A 25345-nucleotide genomic window follows, 5' to 3' on the forward strand; every position below is an offset into this window, starting at 1 on the left:
CATATTTTATTTATTAGACTTATTCACTATATTTTTTGTGTGAGCGTTTCACCTGAGTGTTTGTGTGTTTACCATGCCTGTGCTTAGTGCTCATACAGGTCAGAAGAAGGCATTCGATCTCTTGGAATTGGAGCTATGGATGTTTGTGGGTGCTGTGAATCGAACCCAGGTCCTCTACAAAAGCAACAAGTGCTCTTAAGCTCCGAACCATCTCTCCAACCCCATGATGTCTCTGTTGATTGCTCTCTGCTCTTAATGACCTCTAACTTCTTGGATGCTCACTGAGATTTGCATGCTGTCTGTCTGATTAGTTAGTAGCTACAGGCAAGTTTTAAAAACCTGTCAAATGCCTCAATGGTCTCATGATGCTCCCAACTCATGGGTTGTTGAGTGTAATCATGGGTTGGGTGCTCAGGGGAGGCACTAGAAGCTTCTTATGCTAGGAGATATAACAGCGGTGGGAAGACATCGGGTGCAGGGCAGCCTGGGGCAGCTGGAAAGGCTGTTATGTTCGGGCTCTGTGGATGCACAGACCCTGGCTGATTCACACCCTTTCGAGTTAAAAGCAAAGCCTTGGCCTGCCCTACCTTGGAGCTAAGGAGAGGAAGGTATGAGAGTCTTATCAACGTACCCAGGGCTTCTCAGAAATCCAGCTTCGTGCTAGGGAACAGGAACAGTCTCTGGAGATGAACAGCTGGTGCTGACGATGGACCAGGAGGCAGTCGTGTGCTGGTGGAGGTTTACCAGCCAGTGAAAACTTAGTACGACCTGGTGGGAAGGAGCAAGCCCTGGATGACATGTTCATTTGTTCTGTGGTGTGAACATTCTCACCACAAATGATTTCAAGCTGCCAGGGTGACTCTGGTGAACCCGAGTGGGGAAGGCTGTCAGAGCTGGCCTTTAAAAACCAGTACTGCCAGGTATGGGGGCACACACCTTTGATCTCAGCACTTGGGAGGCAGAGGTGGATGAAACTTTGTCAGTTCAAGGCCAGCCTGGTCTACGTATCAGGACCCAGGACAGCCAGGGCTACATAGAGAAACCCTGTCTCAAAACAACCAACCAACCAACCAACCCATCCACCCACCCACCGGTACTGGCCAGATCCAACACACTGTCGAGGGGCAGGGTTGCTATGTACGGTGAAGACGGGAGTGGTGGTGTGGGGTGGGTGTGGGATAGGATCCTAGTGGCTCACAGGAGCCGGGGACTCTAACTTTGTCTATTTCACAGAGTAGGAAGGTGAGGACCAGAAGGGCATCTTGTTTGTGCCAAGTGACCCCCCGTGGCAGTCAGGACTCCCCCACGGGAGCACGGGAGTGTGCCCCGGCGCTGAGCACACCTCACCCACCTTCATTCGGGACAGAAGTGCTGGACCCAGGGTGGGAGCCGCCTCTGTGGCGTCAGTCTTGGAGCACTCCCAGAGGAGCCTCGGGGCTTTGGCTGTAGAGCAGCCCCGTCCGAGGTGGTGACACACCTGGTTCCACTTAGATCCTGCTGTCACCGTTAAAATAACCGGCTCGGAAAAGTTAGTGGAGGCAGACGGTAACCTGTGGGGCAGAGTAGGCAAAGAAATTTGCAGAACCAGAAATGAATTTTTCACAGCACAGAAGCTATATCTGTCACAAAGGTCCAGTACCAACAGCGCATTTTTGCTCCTAACGTTGTATTAGTAATCATTTATTAATGATCATTAAACCTAATCATGTGATCTGGAGCCTTGAGTCAAACAGGTGACTCTCTACCTGGGGATTGAAGGGGGAGGAAAATCAAGGAGGAAGGTGAGAAGAGGGACTGGGCATGCTGGGCATGCTGGGCACGCTGGAAGGTGAGGTAGGGTACTGAAGGCCTGTCTGGTCACAGAAAAATGCATGAGATCCCAGGCTTGCACCTGTGTCCTGATGCCGTGACTCAGTGTGTTTGCATGCACTTGTGCATGTGTGTGTGTGTGTGTGTGTGTGTGTGTGTGTGTGTGCATACAAATTGCTCCCCCATCATTGATAGCAATCTTGTGCAAGAGTGATTGTCGTTATCAGGTCCCTGGGGGTGTGGCTTCTAGCGCAGGTAGTTCAGCTCTCAGTCTTCTGGCTGACAAAGCCTCCAGAGGTGGGAACTGGTATGCAGAGGGGGCTCTGAGCACATTTGGTGGGAGATCTGCTGCTCTCTGACCTGGCCGTTTGCTGCTCACCACCGAGGAGAAATGCTTTGCAAACACCCTGGGCATGTGTGTAAGCGTGCACGAGCTAGCTCACACCTGTGCACATGCATGCCCACACATATGCATCTGTGTGTGTTCCTGGATCTCCCGCCATTTCCTTACTCACCTAGGGAAGGCACTGGACAGAGGCCCGAGGATGGTGGGGAACTGGGAAGTTGACAGGGGGGTGTCTCCCCCTTAAGGCCCCAGGTGTGTCTAGAGGAATTCCACAGCATTCTCTTCCCCTCTGATCTCTAAGGCTGTCACAGTTAAAAATGGAGATAAATTCATCTCTGGCCTTGTCCCTTTGGAGCCTCTTGGCACACAGTGGGAGCTTAATAAATACTTTATGAGGAGGATTCTAAACCAGGGAAGCCAGCAGCTGCTTCCGGCTCCGACTCTCAGAGACCCATGGGGCAGATCAGACATGGAGCCACCAGGATCTCCAATCTTCCTTCTGAGGTGACTCCAGGCCCAGCTGTTCCGGAAGAAGCTGGATCCAGGTTACTTCACACATCCTGCTTAGGGGAAGTTGGCTCTTCCTTGACAGGTTCTCTTTGGCTCTTTCCCATCCATCATGTGAACACTATTGAACAACCACCTTGTGCTCAAGCTCATAGGAGAAAAGCATTCTGGGTAACAGCAGAGGAGCCAGCGGGGTCTACGTTCAGATTCTAGTGCCTTTAATCACAAGAGGTGCGTTTCTTATCTGTGCCTGAGTGGGCTTCTTTTCTTTCTTTCTTTTTTTTTTCCTTCCTTCTATTTCGTTTTTAGAATGATGACGTCATTCCATAGGGTTGACGTGAGGTTTAGAAATAACAGAGGCTCCTGCACACAGCGCAGGTGCTCTGGCAGAGGTAGGTGAGCGTCTTCTCCCTGTCAGGAGAAGTGGGTTCCTGCCTTTCCTGGCTATTCTTACTCAACGCCTCTGAGTGTTCATTCTCTTCTTCGTAAAACGGGAGCACAGTCGGGGTTGGGGAAGGTGTGCCTGGAATCCTACGTGTCAAACAACCTGTCACGGACACTGGCCATTAATCCACGCTTGCTCTCCGTTCGCGGTCCCCCCAGCATGGTGACAGCTTCCCCTTTAGGATGCCCTCCGGGTCTCTCTTCTTCCCACCGCCCCAGCGCCAGCGTCCGGCCCCGATCGGGGGGGCTCAGGATCCTAGTCATACCTCCCAGGGGAAAGAGGGCAGCTGCTCGACTCCCGGGTGGGGTGTGGAGGGGCTGGGGGGGTGGGGGTCTTGGAACAAAAACTACAGTTCCCAGCCCTCGTTGCGCGGCCACCCGGCGGGGAGCGGAGGAGGGCAGGCCCCCTCTAGGAGGCGGGGCCTGGGAGGGAGGCGGAGTTAGGAGGGTTGGAGAGTTAAGCCAAGCCAATGAAACCGCTGGCTAATAAGTGGGCTTGGCTTGCCATATAACAGTGTCAGGAGGAGGAGAGCGAAGCTATTGAGCCAGCGAGGAGTGAAGCTGAGTCGGCCTCATACACTCCTGGAGGACCGCCTCCAGAATAGAGTTCTTTTCGCCCCTTCCTCCTTCTCCCAGCTCCTCTCCTGGCCTTTCTACCCGCCCAGTACAATGCATGCTCGAGTGGCAGCCCCAGAGAACTGAAGCAAACCAAAGAGAGAGGAGGACTGGAGCCAAGACACTTCTGGTGGGGAAGCTTGGATGCCTGGCTTTCTTTGAGGTCATCTTTGGAACAAGGGTGGCTTTGGGGTGGAGGGTCGTGCTGCAGGGAACCCAGCCAGGCCCCAAGATGGACACTTCTGGGCACTTCCATGACTCGGGGGTGGGGGACCTGGATGAAGACCCCAAGTGTCCCTGTCCATCCTCTGGGGATGAGCAACAACAGCAACAGCCACCGCCACCACCGCCAGCGCCGCCAGCAGTTCCCCAACAGCCTTCAGGACCCTTGCTGCAGCCTCAGCCTCCGCAGCTTCAGCAGCAGCCGCAGCAGCCTCAGCAGCAGCAGCAGCAGCAGCAGCAGCAGCAGCAGCAGCAGCAGGCGCCACTGCATCCCCTGCCTCAGCTTGCCCAACTCCAGAGCCAGCTTGTCCACCCCGGTCTGTTGCACTCCTCTCCCACGGCTTTCAGGGCTCCCACTTCGGCCAACTCCACCGCCATCCTCCACCCTTCCTCCAGGCAAGGCAGCCAGCTAAATCTCAATGACCACTTGCTTGGCCACTCTCCAAGTTCCACAGCCACAAGTGGGCCCGGTGGAGGCAGCCGGCACCGGCAGGCCAGCCCCCTGGTGCACCGGCGGGACAGCAATCCCTTCACGGAGATAGCTATGAGCTCGTGCAAATACAGCGGAGGGGTCATGAAGCCCCTCAGCCGCCTCAGCGCCTCTCGGAGGAACCTCATCGAGGCCGAGCCTGAGGGCCAACCCCTCCAGCTCTTCGGTCCCAGCAACCCCCCAGAGATTGTCATCTCCTCCAGGGAGGATAACCATGCCCACCAGACTCTGCTCCATCACCCCAACGCTACCCACAACCACCAGCATGCCGGCACCACAGCCGGCAGCACCACCTTCCCCAAAGCCAACAAGCGGAAAAACCAAAACATTGGCTATAAGCTGGGACACAGGAGGGCCCTGTTTGAAAAGAGAAAGCGACTGAGTGACTATGCTCTGATTTTTGGGATGTTTGGAATTGTTGTTATGGTGATAGAGACCGAACTGTCTTGGGGTTTGTACTCAAAGGTAGGGGCTGTGGTTTCTCTTTATACCTTCAACAAAAGGAGTATGTAGAGGAGAGAGAGAGAGAGAGAGAGAGAGAGAGAGAGAGAGAGAGAGAGAGAGAGGCGCTTCCTTTGCTCAGTTACATGAACACCCTAACTTCCGTGGTTTTCCTTCTTGGTCCTGTGAGAATCCCTTCTTTGCTTCCCTTTGTGGGGACATCCCCATGCACTGTGTCTAATTTGCAGACTCTGTGTTAGGGAGCATTAAAGAATCCCTTCTGAGAAATCGCTTTTTTCCCCCTCCAGGCTCACTCGTACTAAAGCATAACCCAGCAGCTTAACGCACCAATTAATTACACTCTGCCTTGATGTGTTTGCCAGTTCCTGGTACTTCCCTCCTTTCCTCTCCTGCCTGCTCCACTCCATTTTCCCCAGGATAAAAAAGAAATAAATGTCTGGCTGGGGGTGGGGATCCTGTAACATTCCCCAACCTCAACCCCCCCTTCCCAAGTTTCTATGTCCCTTCTGGTCCCTGGGAGACTCCAGCGTAAAATAGAGATGTAGCCGAGTCTCTCCCAAGGGCACCGGGTTAAAAATATAGGTGGGGGAAATCAGCAGTCCCTTCCCTCAGGAAAGAGGACTCAGAATAAACCTGCCGCTGCCTTGTAAACATGCCCTGATAAAAATGGCTACAGGTGTTATCCGGGCAGAGCAGATGGGCACCGCCTTGGCATCATAGGGAGAGTGCCTCTCCTTGGGATGGGTGACAGGGCTTCCCCAGAGGGCCACGGGAGCCGGCGACCCGGCTCAGCCCCGTTTCTTCCCTCCCACCCTAAACTCCTTCTTCTCCTCGGGGTAAATAGAGATGAGGGTACGTGAGAGTGCACACTGGATGGAGAACGGCAGGCAGTGTGTGTGTGTGTGTGTGTGTGTGTGTGTGTGTGTGTGCATTGCCCTAGCCTTTCAGTCGGAGGAGAAGGTTTCCTTCCCAGAGGGGAAGGAGGTTCAGGAAGGTGGATTTTGTCAATGCTGTATTGGCAGGAAGCTGCTGGTGGGAAGGCTGGGAGATGCGGGGAATTGTTGGACAAGTGGTTTCCCCACACTGTACCTTCGGCCCCCGTTGGTGTGTGTGTGTGTGTGTGTGTGTGTGTGTGTGTGTGTGTATGTGTCTCTCTCTGTGTACTTGTGTGAGCGCCTGCTTGTTGTGTGGAAGCCTGTATTTATTTGTCATTTTGGACGAGGGCTGGCTGGGCTGGCTGGTGGGTAGCTGGGAGGGGGGCTCAGCTGTTGGAGGTTTCAAATAGAGCCCGGTTTCAGCAGGGCACAGCTGCTGGAGACTGTCACATTCCTTGCTGAGATCTAGTCACAAAAACCTGGGAGTCGCTGATCAGATTTCCCCCATTCCCAGAGTCTCACTTGAAACCAGGGTGGGCAGTGTTCCTTGCCAGCCAACCGGCATGGACAGAGTCCTCCAGGGACCTGCTGCTTTGCAGGGACAGCCCGGGCCAGAGCACTTGGAAGCTGTCTTCGTCCAAATAGCTCATGGATGAACAGACCTCTCCGTGAGCAGAGAGTGGGGTTTCCCCTGGAAGCCCAGCTCACTTAGTCATTCCCTGTAATGAGAGCCTGGGAGGCTGTGGTCCCTCTGCTCCCTGTCTTCTTAGAACTGCCTCTCTTGCTGCGTGCTCTGCCTGGGAGATGGGCTGGCAACCACCCCCCTGGGAATCAGGAGCCCTTGCTCGGGGAAACCCATGGAAGCTCATATCCCGGGGGTGTGGGGTGGCACCAACATGTTCTCGTTAGTGTTTCCCATGGTGGCTCTTAACGAAAAGGCTTTTCTAGGAGTCAGTGGCCGTGTCCAGCTCCGAGTATGGGATCCACGGCCATCGGTCTGAATGTGTTGGGAGGGTGGCCACCAGGCAGGGGTGAGCTAGCTTCTCTGGTGGAGTACTCATGGGAAGAGGCTTTCCCAGGAAGGGAGGCTGTAAGTGGCGGCAGGGTGAGATCACCGGAGGTGCGTGCCCCCTCCACTTCTAAGACAGCATTCTCTGGTGCTGATGGCACCAAGGGACAGTGGCTAAGAAGCTCCTGCTTACCTCAGCTGGTGAGGTGGCCACTTCCTGTGTACTCTGGGGATGGGACTGGAACAACAGAATGTCTAATGAGGCAAATGTCCCTATCTGCCATGGAGGCAACCGGGATCGCATCATAGAATGGGGCCAAAGCTGGAGTTCCAGCTCTGCTGCTGTTAGCTGTGCGATTTTGGACAAGTCACGGCACTCTGCAAATCTCTTTCCAGCTTCCAGGTGGGGATATTGAGTCAGATGAGCTCAAGGCCCTCCATAGCTCCTGTTCATTAAGAGGGGTCTGCTGTGGCTGTTTGTGATGACTGCGGAGAGAGATGTCTTCTTCCTCTGTAATCTAGCTCTGGCTCCGGAATTAGGTGGAAAGTAGGAACGCAGGAGAAAAGTTCTGCAAAGAATCTGGGTCTGGTCGGAGACCATCTTTAAACGCGAGGCAGCTGCTGGGAGAGGTGTCAGCCTTGGGGGGGGGATGGGCTCTGTGACAGAAGAGCTCAGAGAGGCTCAGGACAGATGAGTGACTCTCCTCGACTGGAGGTCTTGTGTGCTCGCCTGGCTTTGGTGATGGCTCTGGAAGCCAGAGGCTAGACCAGGTGCCCAGTCATTTCAGGTTCTGCACCTACAGTGGCAGTTTCTAGTTAGGTGACTGATGGTCTGCAGCCCTGTGCCTCAGCCAGCTCCCTGGCTCTCTGCTTTATCTCACAAGGCTACACGCTTTCTGCCCACCTGTCCATGGCTGGTGTCGGCTGCTGGGAGAGTAACTCACCACGCAGGCCCAGGTGTCTGGGCGAAAAGCGGTGGTGCGGCAGGTGCCCCGAGCATGCTCAAAGTTGTTGCAGAAGGGAGCCAGTGTGAGGAGGTTGAGAAATGGGGACAAAGTGCCTCCCAGCTCCCACCCTCACAGGCTGTAGGCGATGACATGGAAGGAAGGAAGTTCTCCTGAGAAGGGGAGGTGGAAGCCTGAGCAGGGAGGGGCTGCCTCATAGGCCTCAGAGGTACGAGGCTGGCTCTGAACTGAATGGGGACTCTTGTTGTTCCTGCCTGCCTGCCTGCCTTCTTCCCTCCTTCCTTTCTCCTTCTTCCTTCCTTCCTTCCTTCCTCCTTCCTTCCTTTCTCCTTCCTTCCTCCTTCCTTCCTGTCTGCCTTCCTTCCTTCCTTCCTTCCTTCCTTCCTTCCTTCCTTCCTTCCTTCCTTCCTGCCTTCCTGCCTTCCTGCCTTCCTGCCTTCCTGCCTTCCTGCCTTCCTGCCTTCCTGCCTTCCTGCCTTCCTGCCTTCCTCCTTCCCTCCCTCCCTTCCCTTCTCTGTTCCTCCTGTCCCTCTTCCCTCTCCTCCTCATCCTCCTCCACCTTCATCTTAGTAGATGAGTTTCCTATCTGGAGACTTGGACAACAGGACAGAGCATAGTCTACAGATCCTGTTTGAAGTCCTGGTGATCCCGTCTCTACGTCTCAGACTCCCTCTAACTGTTAGAGTCTAACAGGATTAGGGAGATGAGGATTTAGGGTTTTTTTTTTTTTTTCTTCTTACTGTGTTCTCTACTTTCTTCTGGAGCTGGTTTGGCCCACATAGCCCTGTTGCCTTAAGCTGTCAGCAAATTCTCTCTCTGCTAGGTCCAGAGAGAGCTAAGGATAGCCTGGCTCTCCCCTCCCCGACACCCTGATGGAGCATCAGGCCTTAGCCTTGTGGCTGCTTCCTCAGGAAGCCTGGCTGTGCTGGGCAGCAGGGCAGCTGGTCTGTTTCCATGGATTTTGCACAGTCTCCAGCAGCTGCCCCATCCCCAGCCTAGAGATCCACCTGAGCTTCGCCTCGGCCCCTTGTCCCTCCCGTCCGTCCAAGCAGACTTCTTGTCTTTCTGTTCCCTCCTGATATCCCTGCCTGTCCTTTACGACACAGTCCAGACTCAGGAGCTCCCGTCTGCTCCCTCGGTGGCTTCTTCTCACTTCTTTTTTACTCTTTCTTCCTCAGTGAGCTGCCGCCCGAGGAGGCTCGTTCTCCTGAGCACCTAGAAGAGGTCTCTAGTGAATGCTCTTCAGAGAATGGTGGCTTCTAGGCCAGGGCCACTTTCTTGCCCGTCTCTTTGCTGGCCTCACAGATAACAGAGAAGTCCTCCAGCCTGTAGCTACAATGACTGATAGTATTCTAGGTTTATTTTGGGGCCTTGTAGGGTGAGTGTGGGGAGGTGGTAGCCAGAGCTGCTTCACACTGTAGGTAATCGCTCTATTGAGCACATCCCCAACACCGCAAGTATCCCAGTTCTGACCCTCTGCCCTCCTGGGAAGGGAGGTCCTTGCTGCAGAGGGGCAGAGAGGTAGCTGGGCTTGACCTGCCTGTTCCTTTGGGGCCCAAGTGCTGCTTGAGGTTAGACAACCAGCTGCTGGAGCGTGGACTTCTAGATTTGGGGGCACCAGTAATGTGATTTCAGGCGTGCTGGGGTGGTAGAAATAGGGTCGGCCCTTGGGTGGGCCTCCTGCAGGACGCCCTCCCAGGGTGTGCAAGCAGGAGACTTGATTTTCAAAAAGTCCTTTGGCTGCAGGCAGGACCCCGAGAGCCAGCAGCCAAGGGCCTCAGGTCTACATTTTATTGTCCCAGGGCATATTGACTGTGCCAGCCCAGGGAAGGACAAGAGGCTCTGACAGTGTGAGACAGCCGCAACCCTGCCCCCATGGTGACCATTTATTTATATTCTTTGTGGACAGGGAGCAAATAAGTCAAACCTTTGTAACCTATACGGTCCCTGCTAACTTGTCATATACTTTCCTCTGCATGTCACCCCACTATTTATAACTATCCTGGGCACAGGCTCTAACGATTCCAGACTTCCCTTCCCCACAGGCGGTATTCATGGGTGCTGGGCACTGGGACAATGGCTGGGCATTTGTCTCCTGAGTAAGCTAATTAGAAAGCTACTCCATGGCCTTTTATTCCCTTATTTAGCTTCCAGGAAGGAGGATGTATGAGCCTATCCTCAAAAGATCCTCTTTAAAGAAAAATTAGGTGGAGGAAAACAGAACAAAATTTGAGTAACCTGTATTGTGACTCTGAGACTCCAATGGAAATGTAAAATCAGAACAGAGAGCTTTGGTTTCGTGCCAGTTATTTATGGGCGGCGGGGTGGGGTGGGGGTGGGGTGTGTGTGTGAGTGTGTGTGTGTGTGTGTGGTTGTGAGGGGCGTGTATATATATATTGATACAATATCCCTTTTCTTTGCTCAGTGACAGGACACCAGAGCATTCGTCGCTAGTTGTTTTTCTTTCAAAACCCCAAAGGGAGAGAGAGAGAGAGAAGAAAGCCATCAATTCCTCTTTAAATCATGAGGGTGGGTAATTCTAAGACTGTACTGTTCTCAGGAGCTGTGGGGAGGAAAATTCTAGTGCCTTCTCTTGTGAGGAAAGTCCGGAGGAGGCTAATGGGTTCTCAAGGCCCCTCCCCCTGTCACTCCACCCCCAGGTGCTCCGGAGTCATGGGAGAGGCTGGGGGCAGGGACCACACTGCTTCATCTGCCCCACACTGCTCTGAGTGACAGGTGAGGGAAGGCGGGGACCTTTTCTTAAGTACTGGATGACTTTACACCCCAGAGTCCTAGAAGTAGGCGGTGCTGGAGGCACCAATGCAGATGAAATCACTCACCGAGCTAACACAGCCGGTGGGCGTGGTACCGAGACAAGAGCCCTGCCCTTTTGACTCTGGAGCTGAAGCTCTTCTGTACCTGCGGCGGAACTGTTGCTCGTGTTTCTTGTGTGTGTTTCCACTGTGGCGTTTCAGTGCAGAGCCTTGTACATATTAATATCAGGCAAGCACCCCACTGCTGAGCGGTCTCCCCAGCCCAGATTACTTATATTCTGGTTTGGTTTTGGCTTTTTAGATTCCTTATATTCTCTCTGCATGTTGTATGACGTGTACACGTGGAAGTCAGAGGTCAGTGTTGGATGTCTTTTATTTTGTGACAGGCTCTCTCACTGAACCTGGAGCTCACTGATTCAGCTAGTGTAGCTGGCCTGTGAGCTCAGAGGCTCCTGTGTCTGCCCTCACTGTATCCCATCTACCCCTGCACCCTGGTTAATGTGGTTACTAGGGACTGAACTCAGATCCTTGTGCTTGCATGGAAGGGGTTTTACTGACTGGTCCCCGGCCCCCCCAAGCCCCCGATATAGTCTTAGAAGATACAGCTCAAGGCCTACGAGCCAGAGACCAGAGATACAGAATGTTGTGGCAGGAGAAGCTTGGCCCAGAGACAGGCAGGAGAACTTGATTGGAATTGGAGCTGCTGGTGCAGGAACCTAGGAAAAAGACTCTTCAGGGCAGCTAGGACCCCAGGGGCAGCCTGGGTTCAGGATGAGGTTGTAGGCAGGCCTGTGATGGGCCCTTGAGATGTTTCCTCTGGTGGGGGGGGTGGGGTCATACACTGCCAGGGTGACCCTGGATAAGTTGTGAGGGTGTTATTGTGGGGATTACAGGGAAACATGAGAACTTGCTTTGTAGAGGCTTGTAGTAGGCGTCTACCAGAGCACCATGGCTACTCAGCACCCCTGAGAGTCAGTGCGGTCCCCAAACTATCTGTCTTGCCCTGTTCCCTCCTGCCTGGATCTTCTCTTAGGCGTCTCCTTCCTTTTCCAGTGCCGGCTGCCGAGGTGGTAATGGGGAGTGAGGACTCAGCATCGTCTATGTAGCTGGCACGGTCCATCTGCTGCCCCGCACAGTCCCCACAGTGGCTCAGAATCATTACGACCAGTTGTATTTTCCAACTGGGGAAACTGAGGCACTAGACCCCCCCCCTTCTTAGAGGGTTCTAGAATGAAGTTCAGGGCTCCAGTACACTGCTCGCTCTCTCTGTCTCTCTCTCTGCTCTCCTCCCCCCCAATCCAGAAAATCTCGGAGGGTTTCTCCATTGTTCATTCTGGAATTTTCTTCTTTCTGGAGTCCACGTTCCCTACTCCCCGTCTGCGCCATGGTTTACAGCTGTCAGCACAGACAGTGCTGGGAGGGCCTGCCTCTGCCTCTAAGGAGCCCCCCAGGAGGTGCTGGGACTTGGTGCTTCTTGCTTGCTTTGTGATGGTCCTTAATTCGCTCAGACTTAAGAGTTACACTCCCTTTCTGCCACCGGGTTGTGTTCCCCCCAAGGCTGGCTGAGCCATTGTCCTCAAAGCCACCTTCTCCAGGGGTACCCCGTGGGCAGTCAGACAGCCAGACGACATTGATCTGGGTTGGACGGTTTATGGCACTGGTGCTTGGGAACACTATGAGGGAGAGAGTAACTCGGCCTGGAGATGCCGGGGGTCCCCTGTAGAAGGTGGGGTAGTCATTGAAAATCAGATGAGCCACAAGGGAAAGGGGACCCATGTTTGAGTGTGAGAACTGCAGGACCAGGAGATAGAGTGTAGGAGGCAGAACTGCCTATGCAGGGTATCTTGAAGATGCCCCCAGGATGAGCGTACAAAGGCGGATGGGAGGACGGAGAAGACTGTGTAAGTCGTTGGGGGCTGGGCCGCATCCTGGGAAGTTCTGAGCAGGGATCAGAACACTCCTGCCGGGAGTGTGGGCACAATGAGGGACTTACAGCGAATTGCCGTGAGCCCCGAAGATCCGATGCTCCTTTCCCCCCTCAAGTATGTCTTTCCCGTCATGGTCTTGTATGGTATGAGTTCAGGGATTGGTTGGAATCTAAGTTCATATCTTAACTCTGTGGCCTACCAGTGGTGGAGAGTTTGCTGAACCCTGAGCCCGGTTCTTCAGATGGTAAGAGGGAGCCCCAAACATTCCCTGCATCGTAGCACTCAGTACCTCTCCCTGAAGTAAGACACCGGCATCTCTCCCCATACCACAGTACACGGCATCCCTCTGTGAAGCATACCACCCAGCACTCAAGGTTTCTGTCTATATTGGCGTACCTAGCATAGTGCCCAGTACCCTTATCCTGTAGTATAGTACCTAGCACAGAGCTGCACATGCATTTTGAACCTCAGCAGCTGCCCCTTGGAGGACCAAGCCTGGAGGGACACAAGTATACATGTCACCTGTGCATGCTGTCCAGATGGCTGTGGAGAAGATGGGATTCTGCTTAGGGGAAAGATCTCTGGAGGAGTTGAGCACGTGGGGACCTTGTCCTCATTCTCAAATGAATGGCCAAGACACCAGTATTACTGCTGGATGGGTCTCAGTGTGTAAGTGAGAGGGAGGGGCCATTCTTGGGAAGGTGAGACTGTCATGGCTGCCTGGCCTGGCCTTCTGGAGTCTCCTTGCCACGAGTCTCTATGCTCAGGGTTGACAGTCTGTGGCCTGGGCATAGCTAATTGGGTGTGGACCTTCAAATTGGACAGGTGGAGAGAGCACAAAAATAGACCCATGGGCCAGGCCAGAGGCTGAGAGGAAGGTCAGGGGACACACGATGATCAGGCAGAAAGAGACCGAGAGAGCAGGGCTCTAGAGAAGGAACCAGCCAGGAGGCTGTCCTGGGACAGACCCAGGCAACTGAAGAGGGCTGCATCTTGCCCAATGTGCCATCAAGAGAACACAGTTTCCCTTCAAGACCTGAGATAGGGGTACTTCGCAGAACGTAAAGGGCTCTTTTACCCAGCTTGGAACACTAAGGCCGTGCTCCCAGCCAGGCACCAGGGGGCACCAACAGTAGTTGGGTAGAGAAGGATATGTCAGACAACCTGGGCTTGTGGGTGAGGAAGCCAATCTTCCCACCCCAAGGCCTGGGTCACAAGATGCTGGAGTTGTCTTCTGAACAGAGCCTTGGTGATACCAAATGAAAAGCATGCAAATGATGTGTGAAATCATATGCAAATTGGTAACTGTTATTGTGGAGTCAGCTTATTGGGCATTTTTCATCAAGGATCAGAATGTCGTTCAGTGTCAAGTGAGCATGAACGTTGGCTTAGATGAACCTTGTTGCAAGGGCTGCGTGAACCGCTGCCTGTACCTTGGAGCTGCAGGTTTGTGTCTCCCAGCTAGCATGTTCAAGGCCAGTTGTTTGGTGTTTAGCTTGGAGAAGTTCAAACAATGAACACCTTGCCCAGGGTCACCCAACAAGCCGGGAGGAGGCAGCAAGATCAGCTGATCTCCAGAGGCCCTTTCCTGTGGGTGGCTTGGAACTGGAGATGGTCATGGGGAGTCAGAAAGATCCGCTGCCCTGGGTCCTAACTATGGCCTACTCTTTTTTTTTTTTTTTGGTTTTTAAAGACAGGGTTTCTATGTAGCTTTGGTGCCTGTCCTGAATCTCGCTCTGTAGACCAGGCTGGCTTTGAACTCACAAAGATCTGCCTGACTCTGCCTCCTGAGTGCTGGGTTTAAAGGCGTGCGCCACCACCTACTCTTACTGCTGAGTTCCCCTAGGGACCATAAGTCAAACTCTCTGAGCCTCAGTTTCCCCATTTGTAAATGGGAATCCTGATATCCTCTAGCCCAGGGAAAATCACATTTGGGAACAGTTGAGTAAGCAGCCTGCGCAGTGGCTGGCACCTCTCCCAGGCTGGTGATCCCCCCTCACACCTCTGCCTGAGCTACCACCTGCCCACATTCCCGTGAGGTGCTACCAGCAGGGATCTTTGCTGGGCCTTCTCCCCTTCGGTTTCTGATTTTAACAAATTGGAGCTTAGGCATTTCTTTCTCTTCTGCCTTCCATCAGGTGAGATGTTAACTTTCCACACAGCTCCTACACATGCCGACATCTGGAGCTGCCGGCGGCGGCGGCGGCGGCGAGGCTGCTGCTCCTTCTCATGCTGAGGGCGTGAGAGAGCTGCCGGGGCTCAGGCCACGGTGTTTGCAGGGGCTCAGAGCTGAAGGCCGTGGGGAAGAGGACCCTTAGAAGCCTTCTGCAGGAGATAGCCGGGCCATTTCTACCTTGGGTAGCATCATGCATGCCTGGAGTGGCCAAGCTCCACCCACCTGGGCGGGCATGCTCCTGCACAGGCCCCGCTTTGGAGAGGGAAACAGTTCAGGGACTGTCTTTCAGGACTCCAAGGCCCAGAGAGGTTCTGTGTGTTCCCCAAGAGCACTCAGCAGAGGGGCAGCAGGAATCCAGGGGTTCTGGTTTCTGACATTTCCCTTTTTAACTCCTTCTCCAAGCATCCTGGATTCCAGGAGTGGAAAGGATCGGTGCCCCTGAGGACAGGAGTCAGCTCCAGGGGCTTCTCCTCACCCCAGCAAGCACGCTGGTTCCTGCCATCTCTTCCTAAAGGTGCTTAAGATTTCCCTGCAGACTAGGAGCAGGGCTGACGGCTGAGCTCCGTGGCTTTGCAGAGTGGAAGGTGGGACTCTGATTCTTCTGCTGAGGGTGAAGCTGGGGGACTAAAAGTGGGTTAGGCTGGGGTCTGCTGTTTACCTAACTAACGTACTCAAGGTACTGGGTTCCATCCTCATGCCCAGGATGGCAAGGAGAAAGCAAGTGAGTGATCGAGCGAGCAAGCAAGAGAGCGAGCGAGCGAGCTGGGCAGGCATGGCCCCTAAGGGGCTCTTCTTCTTGGCAGTGGTGACCTCCACCTTTGATATCTCTCCTGAAAGCCCATGGCCTTGTGATGTTAAGAGCTCCTTCATTGGTCTACGGTTCCTGCTCCTCCTTGGTTCATGCAGGGATCCTGAGATCCCTCAAGCGTGAAATGGATGTGATCGGGAGCCAGTCTTAGGTGTAAGCTGAGTCGGGAGGGTTTCCTCATAGGCAGGTGGCATCACAGACAAGGCTCTGGCCCAGCAGCATGGGAGGATATGCCACGGTCTTAAAATGGAGGCTTCCTTTCTCTTCCACGGAAATAACAGCAGAGTCAGTGGCCAGCTCAGAGGATAAGGGCACTTTCTGCCGAGTCTGGTTATCTAAGTTCAACCCCCAGGACCAACATGGTGGGAGGAGAGAACCAGCTTCTGTAAGTCGTCCTCTGACCTCCAGAAGCACTCCTCTAAATAAGTAAATAAGATCTTTGTGAGTTCGAGGCCAGCCTGGGCTACCAAGTGAGTTCCAGGAAAGGCGCAAAGCTACACAGAGAAACCCTGTCTCGAAAAACCAAAATAATAATAATAATAATAATAATAAGTAAATAAATGCGATAGAAAAATCTAAGTGGGCCCCCATGTCTACTTCGGGGGTGAAAAGGGGGACAGAAAGGGGAGAAGATGATGAGTATTTCACGCTGTGCCTTCATATGCCCTGTTAATGCCTCCCAACAGCATATGAGGTGGACATCATTAGCCCCGTTTTAGAGATGCTAGTGGGGAGCCTCAGAAGGGATATGCGTCTTGCCCAGGATGTTACAGGTAGAGCTTCAGAGCTGGGTCCTGAGCACAGGGCAGAGTGGCCGAAGCCTCCTTGTCCAGCAGGCAGGCTGCGGCCGGCTGGCTCTTGGGTGTTCTCCTTCGAGCCCAAAACCCGTTCGGTCTTTCAGAGCCCCAGCCTTATTTTACAACTCGTTGGCCCGCTCACCTGGCCTTGTGTCCCCGGGGTGTGTGGAGGGGTGGGCAGGGCACTGTCAGTTTCGTGGGGGTGTGTGGGAGCCCCAGGAGCCAGCAGCAATAAGGAAGGCTGGGCTCGCACACTCCCTGAGCTCCTGCCTGGCTCTGTGGCCCTGAGAGTCCCTGTCTCTAGGTTTGCAGGTGAGGGCGATGGTGTTTCCTCCCAGGGAGGATGTGTGTTGTGATGGAGACAAGACGCGGTGAGGGCTTCGTGAGCGCCGAATATTCCATTGGTGATGTTCTCACTGAATCAGCTCTCAGTGCGGGCTTCGTCCCTGAGCCTGAGGACTAGAATGAGTCCCACTCCCTGCCTCCTCCAGGCAGAGTCACCTGGGCCCTGTGGGGCCCATCCTTGTACTGGTTTCGCGCACCCTCTGGGTCTTAGCTCCATTCTGTCGCTTGCTAGCTTTAGGAAGTTGCTCCAACGTGTTGATTCACAACGTCCTTGGTGGCTAATGGTAACCCGGCTGTGCAGGCTTCGGTGGGAAATGTCGGCTGCTGTTAGTAAGCTTGTGACGTGGCTTTTGGCCTGCACCGAGCCCTCGGTAAGGGTCAGGTGAGATCGTGGGTGGCTGGCGAGAACCTCTCTGGCTAGGCATGGGCAGGCTTGGCGTCCGGCCATTTATTTTGTCATCTGGAGCATGGAGCAGAGAGCTGGAGGAGTCTCTCTCTGGCCATCGTGGGCTGGTTGCGGTGGCCAGGTGGAACTGGGGCGTGAGCAGAAGGAAATGGTGGTGCTCTGGAGGCAGGGTACTGCCTGTCAGGGTTTGCCATGCCTGCTGGAGGGGTGGGCTGGAGGGCTATCTCCGCGTCCCACACGTGAAAACCCGTGAAGGCAACACAGCTAAGTGGATTTCCTCACTGTCAGGAGACAGCTGAGAGACAGGCGCCTTGGCCAGGCGCCCCCCACCCCTGCTGCCTCCTCCCTGCAGGCCAGCCCTTGGCACGAGGCCTGTTTGTCTCCTGAACCCTCTGAGCAGCAGGGATTTAATTACTATAATGTAAGGAGCTGTGGCTCGAGGCCCTTCTGGCAGAGGGGAAGCCGATTTGTCTTCTTGCTGGGAGAGTACAAACTGATGGAAGGGGGAGAAGTGACCCTTCCTGGGGCTCCGAGGCTGCTGGGTCGCTGGGGAGCTTTCCTGGGGATGAGGAAAGAGGAGTAGGCAGGAGGGGGGTACCGTGTTCAACCTCAGGGCCTTTGGTGCTCAGTTTTGCCTTCTGTGAACGATTCGGCTAAGTTGCCTCTGTTTTCCCAGCAATCTTTGCTGCAGACAGCTGTCAATCACCTACTGTGTGCGACGCGTAGCCCTTGAGAAACTTCCTGTCCAGGCAGAAACGCAGGCACCGCTCTACAGAGGGCGAGTGACCACCTGTGATTGGCCAGCCAATTATTCCAGGCACAACCCAGTGGGAAAAAACCACAGTTGACACAAGTCTTGCCCTTTTGGGGGGCGCACGCTTCCACAGCTGACCCCAACAGCCGAGTATATTTGATATTTGAAGTGCTATCAAGGAAAATAAAGCTGGGATAGGAGGGCACAGGGTCCCAAGGGAAGCCCAGGGTGCTTAGGTAAGTGCTCAGAGGAGGCCTTGCTGAGAAGGTGACATTTGGTGAAGATCTGAGTGAGACTGGTGAGCAAGCCGGGCATCCTTGGGGGCGGGGGTGGGAGACTAGCGACATGAAGGCCTGGGTCAGGTTTATGGCTGTCGTGGTCTGGATAGCCCTGGCCGATAAACAGGGAGCATGAACTATTTTGGTCCTCTTATGCTTCCCAGTAGCCATATATTTGAAAAAGTAGGCCATATGAAATTTATGTTAATATTTTCATTTCATGTGATGAAGCCAGATATTATCATTTCAGTGTGTAAGTGATGTAAAAAATTTTCAATGAGATGTTTTACACTCTCTCTCCCGTACTGTGTCTGGTGTACATCTGACAGCCCATCTCAGCCAGACTCTAAATCTTCATGGGAAACACTTAACCTGTTTTAGAGTCCATAAAACTTAGAGTTAAACAAACACTCACATTGCTACAAGCATACTGTAGCGTTTTCGAGCAAATTAATAGTGACTCAGTTTTAAAATTACAGTTCTTTATTTTGGTTCTAGGGCTGAACCCCGGGCTTAACATGCCGTTCTCCTGAGATATACTCCCCCAAACCCTGGTACACCAGTTTCCAGGTGAATAATTGACAACAGAACGCACATATAAATCCCTTGTACTGGCCACGTCAGTGGGGCTTGGTAGAACTTGTGACATTCAACAGACACTCCCCCAGAGTGGGGAGCCAGCCCCCCGCAGGTCTGCCTGACCGAGCAATGGGGAGCGTGGGTGGTGGGAAGGGGTCGAGACTAGCAAGGCGGCAGGACTTGGAGCGTGCTGTGAAGAGTTTGCCTTTTACCCTGGTGAGATAGCATCAGGTGAGGGCTCCGAGCAGAGAGCGACCAGTTGGCTTTGGCTTTAGAGTTAGGCCCAGACAGGGAAGCCCTGTAAGAGGTGTGGGGACTGCAGGTGAGGATGGTGGGGATCTAGACATGGAGGTAGCAGTGGGATGAGGACAGTGGTTGGTCCTTGCAGGTTTCTGGTGAATCTGGTGAAGCGGGGAGGTGGGTGGTAGGCGAGGGGTACAGTGTAGCCCTAGAAATTGGGAAATTTGTGAGAACCATACTTGGGTTATAGAAGGTTCTTGCCCGGCCTCTTCCCATGATGGATGGCTCCTCTTGCATTCCAGAGGACAGTTTATGACAGGTTGGCATCCTTTAAAACAAATCAAGGGATGGGCAAGATGGCTCAGTGTGGGTAAGGGTGCTAATGGCCAACCCTATCAACCTGAGCTCTACCCTGGAAGCCACACGGCGAAAGGAAAGGATGGAGTCCTGCAAGAGGGGTCTGGCCTCCACGTGTGTGCATGGCATGTGTACACCCCAGTCCCACAGCATGATAAATGTTAAAAAACCACTCCAAACAAATCAATAAGGGGCCGAGGCGATGGTTCAGTGGGTAAAGCTCTTACAGTACTGCATGTGTGAGGACTCAACTTTGAATCCTCAAAAAAACTTTGAAGCCATATAAAAATGGATACAGCAGTGCATGTCTGTAATCCCGGGGCTTTTAAGGTGAGATGCGAGGCAGAGTTGGAAGAATCCCTGGGCTCAAAGGCTGACTAGCCTGGTGTATGCAGTGGTGAGCAACAAAGAGATTTGGTCTCAGGGTGGAAGGTAAGGACCAACACTGAAGGACCACACCCAAGAACTACATCCGTGCAGGGCACATCCCCCCCAAACCCCAGCCAAGACACAAAATGGCACGCACAGAACCAAAAATCAAATAAATTATCTGTGCTTACAGCATCACTGGTGTTCAGTTCTCCAATGTCCCAGCAAGTTAACAGGGGTTTTCTGGGTCAGTCCACATTTGAAGATCAAGTCTCCCGATTCTGGACTGACCCCAAGAACACTTGGATGGATAGGGTCAGAAGTGATGAGAGACTCCCTCGGTACGGTCAGACGATGACCGAAATCAGATAGACACCAAGGATTCCTAATGTTCTAACACCTTCAACTCCATGGGCAGTGGGGGAAGAGATTAGAGAGAGAGCTTCAACAGGTAACTCAGAGACGAGGCCTAGGTGCAGAGAGTCACCAGACCACTGCGTCCGAAGCTTAGGATGCTCCCAGGGCTCTCGGGGACTGCTAAGTGATGCCTCTATAACCTTTCCCTTTGTGAGTGGGGGAAAGGGCAGGAATGGCTTTAGAACTTTTCTCCCAATCTCTTGGTGTCTCATGGGTGGCCTTGGACCCAGAGGGTGAGGGTCTGAAGGTCTTGGGGCCTGTGTGGGCCAGCTCCTCTAGCTGGGTGGTCAGGCAGGCTGGGTGGTCAGGCAGGCTGGGTGTGGGCCTTTTGACCCATTCAGAGTTGGAGCCTGCCACTAGCTGACCATGAGGTTTCAGTAACTCAATCTTCAACTCTTGGTGGCACAGGCGCGGGTGATGGTAATGGATTGTGGTAAGGTGTGGAGAAGGCAATGGTAAAGGTGACCCGGGATCTAACTGGCCTTTGAACCAAGGCTTTCCATCTGAGATGTTTGCTCCTCAGCAGACACGTAGCAGAGCCCAGAGACATGCTTGGTTACCCCAACCAGGGGAAGGAGCTGACAGACGCCTAATGGGCAGGGGCCAGGGCTACTCACCGAAGCAAGCTATCCCCTGGTTCCAAACAGCAGCTGTTGAGGAAGCCTGGGGAGGTGGCTTGTCACAAGGACAAATGGGACGATGAAATGCCATCCTAACCGCAGTGTGACACTGGCCTGTCTTCTCGGGGATGCTGCACTAGGACTCAGACTTGGATTTTGTCCTTTGTTCTGAGGACCCCTGTTGGCCCGGAACTTGCTACATAAACCAGGCTGGCCTCCAACGCTCAGAGGTTCACCTGCCTCTGCCTCCTGAGGGCTGGGATTCAAGGCATGGGCTACCACACCAGGGTCTCAGACTTGAATCTAAGTTCTGAGGTCAAGTTCAGGCCCCTCTGGAGTCTGTTCTTTATTTCTGATCTCCGTGTCTTTATATCCTGGGAGGTTTTTTTTTTTCCCCTGTAGATGGGCCTGAGGTGTGAACCACATGGGAGCCTGTAAGGAGGAGAGACTAAGGGGCCTTTCCAGGACCCCCTCTTGCCTCTGAGAGGCCTCAGATGCCCACTTCATCTTGGTCTTTGTTGTTTCTGAGAGCAGGTAGAGCTGTAGTCTCCATTTAAGAAAGGTAGAATTTGCAGGGCTATTACTTCTGTGCTTGTGAGTGGGGGACTTAGCTGGGGAGAAGCAGTTGGTGTACCAGTCTGGGTCAAGCCAGAAGCCTCTTGAGATTGTGTGGGGTACTGCTCTCCAGGTCGACCTTGGGAGGCTTGTGCTTGGCTGCGGACCAGCCCCTGGGAAAGACAGGCCCAGGATAAGTCTATGCAGACACACAGAAGCTCCGAGGACTTCCTGCCGGGAGGACTCTCACTGATGCTTGCTCCCTGCTAGGTGCTGACCCCAGTGAGGTCGGGAGCACAGAGATGACGGTGTATGGTTGGGGGTCTGCGGGCTGTGGTAGCTTGAAGGCCTGCAGACTGCTATGAGCTCCCCACGGGCTCCTCCTCCTCATGGGTGTGCTGTGAGTTGTCTGGAGATCTCTCAGACGGACCGGGGACTTGAGTTGGGCCTTCAGGGCTTCATGAGGCAAAAGCAAAAGAGTGTTCTAAGCTCGAAGGGATGGTGGTGGGGTGGGGGTGGGGAGGGGGCGGGCTGCAAGGCCCCAAATCGCAGAGTGCCAGGTGTTCTTAGGGAGGAACAGAGGAGGCAGGTTTCTCTGGGAGGGATAAAGCGTACATTGGAATGGGACAGGAGTTCCCTGGTCTTTGCACACCAGGTCGAGGGCTTTGCACGCATGTTGAAAGGCAAGGGGAGCAGTGTGATTGAGCTTTGGCACAGAGAGAAGTAGTAGGAAGAAGTTGGCAGTGAAGGGAAGGGTGGCCCAGGCCAGGGGCAGTGGGAAAGGAACAGGTAGAATCTGACGAGGGAGCACACGAAGGGCATCCTCCTTCTGGCCCAGGGTTACCCACGGAGGCTGAGTGTGGAGGTTGATACAAGTACTGTGTGGCTTGAGTACCTCCCTGCTTTGCTCAAAATCCAGCCCTTCCTTGGAGGATAGGCATCAGGGAGCAGCCAGGCAGCCCGCCGTCCCGGAGAGTGGGGTGGCAGAGTGCCCACACCAGCCGGCACCAACTGGCACCAGCGCCCTGGCTGGGGGCTCTCCTTCTGGAACCCATCAGCACTGGCTCCCAGCCAGACCTGATGGAGTCGGGTACACCCTCTTCCTGCATGTTTTCAAAGATATGGGCGGAGTAGCGACAGCATGCAGAGACAGGCCTTCCTCTGGGGTTCTTGCAGGAGCCTGGGTAGTGTCTGAGTCTGCTCAGGGGGTGAGCGGGCAACGGCCAGGCCTCCCTGAGCCTCAGTTTCTGAGAGTTTTAAGTGAGTGCACTGATTAACCCATGCCGTGGCTGAAAGAGAGGATCCGAGGACTCAGCAGCAACAGTCACTGTTTTGAATTGTCAAGACGCGGTGATGGACCGAATGGGTTGGGTGGGAGAGGTGGGCTATGGTTGCCATTGAAGGAGGGGAGGAGGGGACGCAGTGGGGATGGCAGTTCTCTTAGGCTGCGGCTCTGCAGGGCTGGAGGAGTACGGAGGCCGTCCGGTGGAGGCCTGAGGCCCTCCCACTTCGTAGTCCACAGACGATTTTATTATCTATCTCAGGACCAACTTTTCAAAACACCCGTTGTCCCAACCAGCCAGCCACCTCAGTGCAGTGACCAGAGAGGTCAGTGGGGTCAGCAAAGCAGCTTAGCCTCTGGTCTTGCCCGTGTTTTTGGAGACTTTCTGGACCCCCAGTGCCTCCCTCCATCACGATCTTCCTCAGAGGCTAGCTGGGTCTCTTTCCAGGGCTCCAGTTGGGGCCTGGCCCAGTTCCGGCTCCAAGAAGAGGGAGTCCTGGGCTGTCACTCCTGCACTGATGTTCACTGCCCTCTGCCCTCTGTGTGTGTGTGACCTGGACAGTCATGAAAGCTCTCTGAGGGGCAGTGTCCCGCATAGAACAGGACGCTGCTGTCTGGGGTCCTCAGGAGGATCCCAGGAGACGAGGGACGAGCTGGCACCAGCACATAGAGGCTACTTGTGGGTGTGTGGTAAGCGAACAAGGATGGGCTAGGCACCGAATAGCCGAGGTGGCTGAGCAGGAGACAGGCCAAGGGGAGGCCTACTACAGGGAGTCTGTGATGAGGGGCCAGGCAGACCTGCCTCAGCTACGGGAGAGCAGAAAGATCGTCCTGGAGTCTACACCGGCTGCCTGAACGTGCAGGTGGAGGCTCTGGGTGCTGGCCCGGGGGAATGCTCCAAGGCCTTCACCACAGCGAGCGACAGGTGTGGTTTGCACACCCCAGGGACTTGCACACCGCTCAGCACCTGTTCTTCCTTCTCCAGCCCAGGTTGACATGGCTGCGAACATCAAGACTACTCTTGAGTCCCTGGTCCAGGAGGCCCTGGGTGATTTGAAGGATGAACCCACCCAGGACTGCTTAGATTTGGGAGCCAAGGGGCAGAGGAAGGGAAGAGCTCTCCTGTGAGACACAGGCAGAGGGGTGGGTGAGCAGATAAAGGTTGGGCGGTGGCAGATGGAGCCTTGTCTGGGTCCCTGGCGTAGGCAGAGAAGAGCATGTCCTATCTATCTCTTGGGGACTGGTTAAAAGTCAGTGCTGATGGGTTCCAGAAAGATCTCCTAGCAGGGTTCTCTGGGGCTAGTAGGCAGCTTTCTGTCTTCCAATGGGTGAGCAAAAGACCCAAGTCTACCCTCAGGTCTTAGAGGTCATAGATAGAGCACTGGGAGGGGCGGGGTTTAAGTTTCCCTGCCCTGAATAACAAGGGTGTCCATGAAGATCACCGTGAGCTCTTTAGGTCGTCCTAAAGTTGTTCAGACAGGTTCCCTTGCAGGACACGGTGTGTGTGTGTGTGTGTGTGTGTGTGTGTGTGTGTGTACACACACACACACACGTTTGTGTTTGGCCTGTCTTCCAGCTGGATACCTTGTTTCAGGATATTCAGGAGGCCAGGGTCCATTTTGGAAACATGTCACTGCTGCAGTTGAATGTGGACATCAGTTAAGGGTGACTTATGGTCCTGTGTGGTAAGGCTTCTGCAGTGACAGCAGAGACTTCTTGGATCTCTGGATCCCTTTCAATTGGCAGGTGTGTCGGGTTCCCTCAGAACTCATTTGGAAGTGGTCAGCAGGCTAAGGGGTGTTGTATGGGGTTCCTGAGGCTGAGCAACCAGGCTAGGCATAGCCCATGGCACTTCTCGGAAATTTGTGGCACCGTCACCGTGTTGGCTGGATACTGAAGAGTTGGCAGGATATAGAGTAGGCATAGCAAAGAGGTTTTATCTGGGTGTCAATTCTGAACGGTTGGTACCAGCTGCCAGAAGAGCTGTGATGAGAAGGATTCTGAGGTGCTATCTGAGCTCAGTGAGAAAAGTGCTGTGATTGATTTGTGATGTCTGTCATGGCAAGGGGAGGTGAAGGGAAGAGGGGATGTGTTTTCACTGGTGTTGCAGAAGGAATACAGAGATTCTAGACTGACTGTTAGTGAATAACTCACACTTTGTCTTGTCCTAGTTTCTTTATCCCTTATAATGGGAGTGATAGGCTTATTGTAGGTATTGAGGTAGAAAATAGAATTAAATATTTTATAAAAGGTGAAAACATGGAGTGTGGATTTCATTGTTTTGGAGTCACTCAGGAGCCCAAAGTGACTTCACAGCCATAGTGCAGTCTCTACTTTTCTGATTGCTGTGGGAACTACACATACAGTGTGTGAGACACTTGATTGGCATGACCTGTGACCAGTCCTGTGCCAGGCACCTGGTACCATGATACATTCTTTGCTAAAGTGTCAAAGAAGGGTTTGGCTCCATTCCTGACTGGTAGTCACTTCATTTCTGTCGATGATTCCCCAGCTGCCGATTTAAACACTATTTCTGTGTGTAATGAGAAAAGGACAGAAACCTCTCTCTGGAACTTTGTCTCTGACTCTCCATTAAAGGTAGCAAAATTGCCTTATAAAGTCTGAAAGCCCGACAAGATCATGTACTAACCATGCATACATTATGCAAATCTGTGTGGAGTTACTTAATTTGCATAATGGATGGGCTGAAGGAGGGCTGGGAAGGGGGAGGAGTGGGGATGCTGTGTAGACCCCGTTCACCCCACAGAGTGAGTTTCCCGTCCCATGCTCCTGCTTGGCCTTGAGATTGCTGGTCTGTTTTTTCCTGCTGTCCCTTGGTAGTCACCCTGCCTGTCCCTCGGTAGTTACCCCTCACTCGCAAGACAGTCACCCGGGCAGGCACAGAGGGTCTTGTGT

The 25345-nt window shown here is 53.8% G+C and overlaps 1 protein-coding gene across 1 annotated transcript in view; it reads left to right on the forward strand.

The window, feature by feature from the left end:
- The first annotated feature begins 3624 nt into the window (after positions 1-3624).
- Positions 3625-25345, forward strand: part of Kcnn3 (potassium calcium-activated channel subfamily N member 3) — a 148671-nt gene continuing 126950 nt past the window's right edge. Inside the window, exon 1 of the mRNA XM_028890892.2 lies at positions 3625-4898. Within this exon, the coding sequence (XP_028746725.1) occupies positions 3780-4898 (1119 nt within the window). The 5' untranslated portion in view covers positions 3625-3779. The remainder of the gene's footprint in view (positions 4899-25345) is intronic.

Source organism: Peromyscus leucopus, chromosome 6, assembly GCF_004664715.2.
Source record: "Peromyscus leucopus breed LL Stock chromosome 6, UCI_PerLeu_2.1, whole genome shotgun sequence".
Classification (NCBI taxonomy): Eukaryota; Metazoa; Chordata; class Mammalia; order Rodentia; family Cricetidae; genus Peromyscus; species Peromyscus leucopus.